Below are 9,751 nucleotides of genomic sequence, written 5' to 3' on the forward strand. Positions count from 1 at the left end.
CGATCACAAAGTCACATATAAAGTAGGTGTGGGCTTCCTTTGTAGCTTTCCCGCTTACCATTTTTTATGACATCTAGACCTGAGAAAGTTTCAGTTAGGATGAGAGGTACTGGGTTGGCTTTCTTTGAGAGTTGAGAGGCTATATTTATGAAGGATTCAGGGATAGTGATAAGAATGCAAAATGTCATATTTTTCTTCTTTAATATTTAGTCCTTTATACATATTTAGTGCCTAAATGTACTCATTATTCTTTTATTTTGATTTAGGATGCAAATGGAGGTGTTAAGTGCAAAACGAAATTAATTACGCGATTTTGGACAGTTTCGACATCACTTCGTAATCTGGGCATAACTCTCTCATTCGAACTCCGATTAAGATGATTAAAAATGATATAGAACCCTAAGAAAAAGATCTAAAACTTTCGTGTTTTGAGTTGTGAGAGATAATGACTGTATCAAGGTCAAAATAGGGTTTAAAATTGCTACACATACACTGTTGACGCGAATTTGACGCAAATTTGAAACAAATTTGACACGGATTTGACAAGATTTATTTTCGAAAGTTTCTAAATCTAATGCACGAAAATTCCAACTAAAAACACCACTTTCCTAATTATATGAGGACTTTATTTTATTTTTAATAGTTTTTCCTTAATTAATTAGATTTTGATATTGTTATTGGAGGATAAGATTTAGAATATTTTTAGGAGATTTTGTAGGCTTCTAAGAAGGAAAAAAAATAACGTGTAGAAGAAAAAAAAAAAAGGAAGAGACTTGGAGAGTATCTCTCTCTCTCTCTATTATTTGATTTTAATCTTTTCTTGAGGAAAGAAGGGCTGAAACTTGGGGAACTAACGACCATTAGAAGAAGAGTTGCTGAATTTTTGTGGACGAGTTGCCAAAAAGAAGGAGAAGTTGCTGAAAATTTTCAGCAATGTTATTGCCAAGAAGTTTACAACGTTGCTGCTTGTATTCATTTTCAATCATCAATATCATCGCCGTGAGGAACATCACCACCAACACATCGCAAACTTGTTTGGTTGTGTTAAAAAGTGTAACCCTTATGACTTTTATTTATTTTTATTACTTCAACCCTGGTTGCTATTGGATTAAAGAACATCATGTTGGATTCTTAAATTTTCAACTTGAGAATCCAACAAGATGTTTTTTAATCCAATAACAACCAGGGTTGAAGTAATAAAAATAAATAAAAGTCATAAGGGTTACACTTTTCAAAATAACCAAAGAAGTTTGAGATGTGTTGGTGATGATGTTCCTCACAGCGATGATGTTGATGATTGAAAACGAATACAAGCAGCAACGTTGTAAACTTCTTGGCAATAACGTTGCTGAAAATTTTCAGCAACATCTCTTTCTTTTTGGCAACTCGTCCACAAAAATTCAGCAATTCTTCTTCTAATGGTTGTTAGTTCCCCAAGTTTCAGCCCTTCTTTCCTCAAGAAAAGATTAAAATCAAATAATAGAAAGAGAGAGAGAGAGAGAGAGACTCTCCAACTCTTTTTTTCTTCTACACGTTATTTTTTTCCTTCTTAGAAGCCTACAAAATCTCCTAAAAATATTATAAATCTTATCCTCCAATAACAATATCAAAATCTGACTAATTAAGGAAAAATTATTAAAAATAAAATAAAGTCCTAATATAATTAGGAAAGTGGTGTTTTTAGTTGGAATTTTCGTGCACTAGATTTGGAGACTTTCGAAAATAAACCTCGTCAAATCCGTGTCAAATTTGTATCAAATTCGCGTCAAATTCGTATCAACAGTGTACGTGTAGCAACTTCAAACCCGATTTTGACCTTGATACAGTCATTATCTTTCAAAACTCAAAACACGAAAGTTGTAGATCTTTTTCTTAGCGTTCCATAGCATTTGAATCATCTCAATCGGAGTTCGGATGAGAGAGTTATGCCCAGATTACGAAGCGATGTCAAAACTGTCCAAAATCGCCTAATTAATTTCGTTTTGCACTTAACACCTCCATTTGCATCCTAAATCAAAATAAAAGAATAATGAGTACATTTAGGCACTAAATATGTATAAAGGACTAAATATTAAAAGAGAAAAATATGACATTTTGCATTCTTATCCAATTCCCCGCACTTAACTTTTGCTCGTCCTCGGGCAAAACAAAACAAAATGTAACCTAATAGAAACTCAATGAAAACGACAAAGACTAACTAAAAACACTACAATGACAGAACACAAATTAAATGACTCTAATCCTTCCAACTTACATCTCAAAGATCCTTTAGATGGTATGGCATAATAAAGTAGGAAGAGCACAAGTTTACTTCAAAAATAAGTCACGGAGTTATTAAAACTATATAGCATTCATACTTGGAGTGTGTGTGTGTGGTTAGCCAAATCTAAGTGTAACATGCATCCTCAAGTTAATGCACAAATAGTATCAAACTTTACTTCTCTCGATGTATCACTCTAGTTTTCTCTCAATTTGATATGGTGCTAGCTACACTAATCACTCAAACACTTGTGAAAACAGTTTAAACCATAGGCTTGCTTGTCCACCCATTCTCCACATTTAAAACAGAACATTAAAGGATTAAGAGGTCTTTGAAAAGGTTGTAATGGGGCTAAAGGGTCAAGGGTTCATAAGAAGGTAGAGAAAGGATATCAAAAAATTTCCTCAGAACTAGAAAGTAATTAGAAATGTCAATAAATATTTCTTCATCATTAAGTATCACATTTCGATCATTCTAAGGTAGATTTCATCAATTTTTCTTTTCACTTTGCTTTAGAAATTTGTAATGCTCCCATTTCTTCAGAACTTGTAATCTTTAAATCACAACACTTCTTTTCATGTCCTTACTTCTCCTTTTATCACAATTATTATTATTATTTTTTTTTTAATTTTACACCTTAAAACCACATGACATCCTCCCCCGCACTTATGCTTTTCCACCCTTCCCGATATCACCTTATAAACAAGATCCAAGCTCACTAGTTCCAAGGAAAAGGGTAGGTAAAGTGTTTAAGTTCAAAAGAGTAAGTGAATGTGGCTTAATGAAGAAAATAGGCTAATGAAGACTCAAAGGGCTATCTAAGGGTCAAATCACAATCAGCACAAAGGCTATTTGGTCATGGTGGTAAAATCCTAATTTACCTCCGTCTTCTCCAAATCTGAACATGTAAAATTATCTCAAGCGGGTTTAAAGCAAGTTCTAGAAAACATGATATTCACAAGATGCACTCAGAAAAGAAGTTTAAATTGATATGTATAATGAATCAATTATAAGGCTCGAATAGCTCACAAATATTGTGAAATTATGCAAGTATCATTCAGTATGTCTCCATGCTTCACTTTAAGATAACAGATTACTCGAATCAAGGCTAATGTGCATCAAAATTTCCAAGTATGACTACAATATAAGCAAATTAACTCCATTTCTTGTTTTCTCTGTAAAAGTATGCTCAAGTCTATTTACAAGCCATCTATCTTAAGAATCAATTTCATCATTGAGTTGGAAGAAATTCAAAGAAGAAAATAATTATTTTTTTTTAATTTTTTAATTCTTTTTTTTTGAAAATTAAATGTGTAAATCCCTCCCCCACACTTAAATCCTACATTGTCCTCAATGTAGATCAGAATAAGCCTGTAAGTAGAAATATAAACATGAGCAAGGTATTCACGAAAATCACACAATAAAATAAAAAATGAAATCAACCAAAGTAAATAGAGGAGAGAAAGAAAATGCAAATCTGTGTCGATGTATCCTCAATAGCCTTGGTTGAATTGGGTTACATCCCAACAGCGCTTGAATGTTTATAGTCTTTCAGCCTAGACTTTGTACCTCGTTTTTAGTCCTTTGTGAGTGGAGCCTCTAGGAGGGGTACTTCTTCCACAGTGTGCTCCTTAAAAGCCTCATAGTAAGGCTTCAAGTGATGCCTATTCACCTTGAATTCATTTCCAGTTTTTTCACCTTTTATCTGCATAGCACCATGAGGAAAAACATTAGTGACAAGAAAATGACCAACCCATCGAGAACGTAACTTATCAGGAAAAAGTTTAAGTCTAGAATGGAAAAGAAGAACTTTTTGGCCCACAACAAAGGCCTTGCCACGGATCATCTTATCATAAAAAGCTCTAGTTTTCTCCTTGTAGATCCACGCGCTATTATATGCCTCATTTCTGATCTCCTCAAGTTCATTCAGTTGCAGTTTTCTATGTAAATCGGCCTCATCAATGTCTAAGTTGAAAGACTTAACAGCCCACCACGCCCTATGCTCAAGCTCAACTGGTAAATGACACGCCTTACCATAGACAAGTCTGAATGGAGACATCCCAATTGGCGTTTTGTATGCTGTCCTATAGGCCCAAAGTGAATCATCAAGTCTTTTACTCCAATCCTTGCATGTAGGACCCACAGTCTTTTTCAAAATTCCCTTAATCTCACGATTTGAAACCTCTGCTTGTCCATTCATTTGAGGATGATATGGTGTTGCCACCTTTGATTCACCTTGTATTTCTTTAGAAGAGCCTTAATTGTTTTGTTGCAGAAGTGTAATCCACCATCACTAATAATCGCATGAGGCACTCCAAACCTAGTAAATATGTTAGATCTCAAGAAATCTGCAACAACTTTATAATCATTAGTTCTGGTGGCCTTAGCCTCCACCCACTTGGACACATAATTAACAGCCAAAAGAATGTAAAGAAAACCGTTAGATGAAGGAAACGGCCCCATGAAATCAATGCCCCAGACATCAAAAATCTAAACAGTTATGATATGGGCCATGGGCATTTGATCTTTAGAACCTAAGTAGGCGTTTGGATAGGACTCCTTGGCTACTTCTGACTCTTGCAGGGAGTTAGAAGTCGTTTGGATGCGTTTGGATGAACAACTCCTTCGAAGAGTTACTCCGCGCAAGAGCAAGAAATTACTCTTTGTGAAGAAGTCGAGAAAACCTATTTCTCAAAACTCATCTTTCGGGGAGTCAAAATCTAACGGTTCGTTTTACCAAAATACCCTTAACTTTATTAATTTTCTATGAAAATATTCCTAATTCATTTTCCCTTAAATAAAACTAAAGAAACCTTTATTAATATTAAATTTTTTTTTTAATTTTTGAGTATAATGGATTTAAACACATTATATTAGTATTTAATATTTAAAAGATTATATTATATTATATTAATATTTATAGTTAAACACATTATATTAATATTTAATATTCAAAATATTATATTATATTATATTAATATTTATTATAATATATTATATTAATATTTATTATAATATATTATATTAATATTTATTATAATATATTATATTAATATTTATAGTTAAAATTTCAAAAACAATATAGTTTGAAAGCATATTATGACTGAAAGTGCCCTCGATCCGCGGGGTGCGCGGATCCGCTTTTGACTCTTGAGGTTTGGGAGTCGCTACCTAGTTATTGTGGTTTAGGAACCAAACTGACTCTAACATGGATAAAAAGAACTAATCTACCACAAAAAATCTGAATTCGGGGATCATGTTACGGGGTTGGAAGGTGTTAGGCACCAACCCCGCCCGGCCAAAGCCGGTCTCTACTAACTTCCCAAATATATCACATTGCTAAAAACCTAGATAAAAATAAAAAAATTACATATCTTTCCGATAGCAAGGATTTTGTTCCCTCAGATCTGACAAAAAGAGCTCCTTGTACTGTACTCCCTTGCTTCGTTCTGTCTCCGAATTTGACTTCGGATCTCCTAGATCAAGGTATCTCCTTGTTTTTGGATCTGAACTCTTTAAATTTATTGCGGATTTGGGAGTATTTTTGGAGGGATTTTAGGTGTTTTCTAGACTAAAATTGAAGGAGGGATGTTAGGTAAGGAGTTGGGGCTTCAAAACTAGGGTTTATGGGGGGCTAGGGGAGCTTCTAGACCTACTTCTCTTAGGGTTTATCATTTGATACGAAAATAGGGTGTGAGCACCTCTATTTATAGAATTTTTTTAAGGTTGATTTGGATAGAGTTAGTGTTTAATTAGAGATCTTTTAATTAGAGTTGTGTTTTAGTTAAAATTGTTTTAGGTAGAATTGTGTTTTAATTAGAATTGTTTTAGGTAGAATTGTTTTTAAGTTAGAACTCTATTAGATAGAGTTATTATTTAATTAGAATTCTATTATGACTTTTGGTCTTATTTGATTGACTTTTAATGTTTTGACTTTAGTCTTAATTGATTGACTTTTAATATTTTGACTTCAGTCTTGCTTAATTGACTTTAATTTTGACTTTAGTCTCACTTGATTGACTTTAATACTTTGACTACAGTCTTGCTTGATTGACTTTAAATTTTGGAGAACCCCCTTCCATTATTTCTTTAATTCTTTGGACCCCCAAATGGAGGGGTCCTTAAAGAAATATCCCACGAACCCTCAACAATTTTACCCGAAAGTCCGATGATCCATTTTTTAGGTTCAAAATTTTAAATTAATTTCATCAATGTTTCACTTTAATTATTTAATATTTTATTTATTAATTTCGAATTTTTTAATTATGAAAATTGTGAAATTACCGTTTTACCCCCGGAGAGGACTTTTCTCGTTTCAAGTCGGTTTTTAATGTTCTAGGATGTTTTAGAATCGGTTTTTCATAAGTAATTCAATGAGAATGTTGGTTTGTGTCATTTATGAAAATTTTTATGTGAAATGATTGTGAACTTTATGAGGGGCATTTTCGTAATTTTGTCAAGTTATGTTAAAATTGATGAAATGATTTATTTGGTTCCGATTTGTTATTTTATGTGTTTGAGAGAGTTTTCCTAAGCGTAGGGTTGTTTTGAGGTTAGGGGTATTTTGGTAATTTGATAATTTTTTAGTGATTTTTATCGTGAAGTTTCTTTTTTGTCTGCAAGATGATGATTTCTATGTTTCTAGGGTTGTATTTTCCTAGCGTAGCGTGGTTTCTAAGGTTTTGTCAGTTCGAGATACCTCATCCGGATTTCTGAAACAAATCTGGTAAGAAAATAAAGTAATGGAATATACATCCATCATTGGGAATCATTGCAATCGGATTGACGAGTTGATTAATCAGGCGAGTGCAAAAATGGGGTGTCTACAATGACACTAAAAGACAGTCTGTCAATTTTTTTTTAAAATTTTGAGTATAATGGATTTAAACACATTATATTAATATTTAATATTTAAAATACTATATTATATTATATTAATATTTATTATATTAATATTTATAGTTAAAATGTCAAAAACAATATAGTTTGAAGGCATATTATGACACTAAAAGACAGTCTGTCAATTTTTTTTAAATTTTGAGTATATTATGTCAAAAAGTGTCTGTCAAATTTTTTTTTTAAATTTTTAGTATAATGAATTTAAACATATTATATTAATATTTAATATTTAAAATATTATATTATATTATATCAATATTTATAGTTAAAATGTCAAAAACAGTATAGTTTGAAGGCATATTATAACACTAAAAGACAAAAAACAGTAACTGGTATAATATAAGGGTATTTTGGTCTTTTTTCTAGAAGTCATGAGAAGTCAATATGGTTCCCAAACAGATTTTCAGCACAAAAGTACTTCTGCCAGTACTTCATAGAGTTGATTGCCAAACGCTCTTTCTGCACAGAATTACTTTTCCAGCTCCTCCACAGAGTATTTCACCTCCTGTTCTTTCGAACAGTAGTTCTACTCCTGGTATCCAAACGGGCCCTAAGTTACCTGTTCTCTGGCACCTATCACAAGTCATGTAGTACATATATACATCCTTAAAAATAGAGGGCCAAAAGAAACCACAATCTAATACCTTACGGGCTGTCCGACGTGCACCAAAATGTCCACCACAAGACTCAGAATGACAAAAGGCCAGTATAGATTTATGCTTAGATTTAAGGACACACCTCCTAATGATTTTATCACTACAATGCTTCCACAAATAAGGTTCATCCCATATATAATATCTAGTCATTTTCTTAAGCTTTTCTTTATTAGATTGAGGTAAAGTATCAGGGAATTGCTTAGTAACTAAATAATTCACAATATCTGCATACCACGGTTCACTTACCTCAATCCCAAAGAGCTGCTCATCTGGGAATGATTCTTGCAAGGGTAAGGTGTCCTCCTCACGTACAAGTCTGCTCAAATGGTAGGCTACCAAGTTTTCACTCCCCTTTTTGTCTTTGATCTCCAAATCGAATTCTTGAAGTAACATCACCCATCTAATTAGCCTCGGTTTGACCTCCTTCTTTGTCATCAAATACTTCAAAGCTGCATGATCAGTATAAACAATAACTTTAGTTTAAAGTAAATAAGAGTGAAATTTATCTAAAGTGAAAACCACAGCAAGGAGCTCTTTTTCAGTTGTGGAATAGTTCAGTTGGGCATCATTGAGCGTCATAGAGGCATAGTAGATAGCATAGGGCTTCTTATCTATTATTTGTCCCAACACAGCTCCAACAGGCATCACACATCAATTCAAAAGGTAAAGACCAATTAAGTGGAGATATAATTGGAGCAGTAGTCAATAATTCCTTTAACTTCTCAAAAGCCTTCTTCCACTCCTCATCAAACTCAAATGAAGTGTCTTTTTGGAGCAACCGACACAAGGGCCTTGATGCCTTGGAGAAATCCTTGATAAATCTCCTGTAAAATCCTGCATGACCAAGAAATGATCGAACCTCTCTCACACAAGTGGGAGAGGGTAAGTAACGCACAAGATCTACCTTAGATTTATCAACCTCAATCCCCCTAGCAGATATGACATGTCCTAAAACAATCCCTTGAGTCACCATGAAGTGACACTTTTCCCAATTCAGAACCAAGTTAGTTTCAACTCAATGTTTTAAAATAAGTTCCAAATTTCCTAAGCATGCATCAAAATCTCTACCAAAGACACTAAAATCATCCATAACGAGCTCAATGATATTCTCAATGTATTCAGAAAAAATGGAAAGCATACAACGTTGAAACGTACCTGGTGCATTGCACAATCCAAATGGCATACGTCTGTAGGCATAAGTGCCAAAAGGGCAAGTGAAGGTGGTCTTCTCTTGATCCTCTTGGGCTATACAGATCTGGTTGTACCCACTATATCCATCCAAAAAACAATAAAAAGGGTAACCAAATAACCTCTTAAGCATCTGATCGATAAAGGGTAGAGGAAAATGGTCCTTCCTTGTTGACGTATTGAGCTTCCTATAGTCTATGTAAACTCGATAACCAGTCACAACTCGTTGAGGTACTAACTCATTCTCCTCATTCTTTACTACAGTAACTCCAGACTTCTTTGGCACAACTTGAATAGGAGACACCCATTTGCTATCTGAAATAGGGTAAATAACGCGACAATCAAGTAATTTTATTATCTCATCTTGCACTACCTTCATCATGGGTGGATGTAGGCGTCTCTGGGCTTCTTTGGTGGGTTTGGCACCATCCTCCAATAGGATTCTATGGACGCACATGGTTAGGCTGATTCCCTTGATATCTATCAAAGTCCAACCAATGGCGTTCTCGTACTTCTTAAGAATTCCACAAGCTTCTTCTCTTGATTCTCCTCCAACTTCGAGGATATAATAACAGGCAGCATCTCCTTATTCCCCAAAAAGACATACTTCAAGTGATCTGGCAAAACCTTAAGCTCAAGTGTAGGGGCCTGTATCACTAAAGGTAACATCTTGTTAGTCGAAATAGGAAGGGACAAAGGAGGAATAGACCTTGGTAAAATGGGTAGGGACTCAAGGGAGGCCACGCTT

General features: G+C 34.0%; 1 protein-coding gene across 1 annotated transcript; it reads right to left on the bottom strand.

The window, feature by feature from the left end:
- Positions 1-3,836: 3,836 nt before the first annotated feature.
- LOC147406047 (uncharacterized) lies at positions 3,837-4,460 on the bottom strand. Its single transcript, XM_086432472.1, has one exon. The coding sequence runs from the start codon at positions 4,458-4,460 to the stop codon at positions 3,837-3,839; it is 624 nt and encodes a 207-aa protein (XP_086288598.1).
- Positions 4,461-9,751: the final 5,291 nt, after the last annotated feature.

This window comes from Akebia trifoliata, chromosome 3 (assembly GCF_017979445.1).
Source record: "Akebia trifoliata isolate Shusen 1 chromosome 3, ASM1797944v1, whole genome shotgun sequence".
In the NCBI taxonomy this organism is placed as follows: domain Eukaryota; kingdom Viridiplantae; phylum Streptophyta; class Magnoliopsida; order Ranunculales; family Lardizabalaceae; genus Akebia; species Akebia trifoliata.

What these genes read in the sequence shown, in the direction of transcription:
- LOC147406047 (XM_086432472.1), bottom strand. Translation starts at nt 4,460, where the DNA reads ATGAATGGACAAGCAGAGGTTTCAAATCGTGAGATTAAGGGAATTTTG.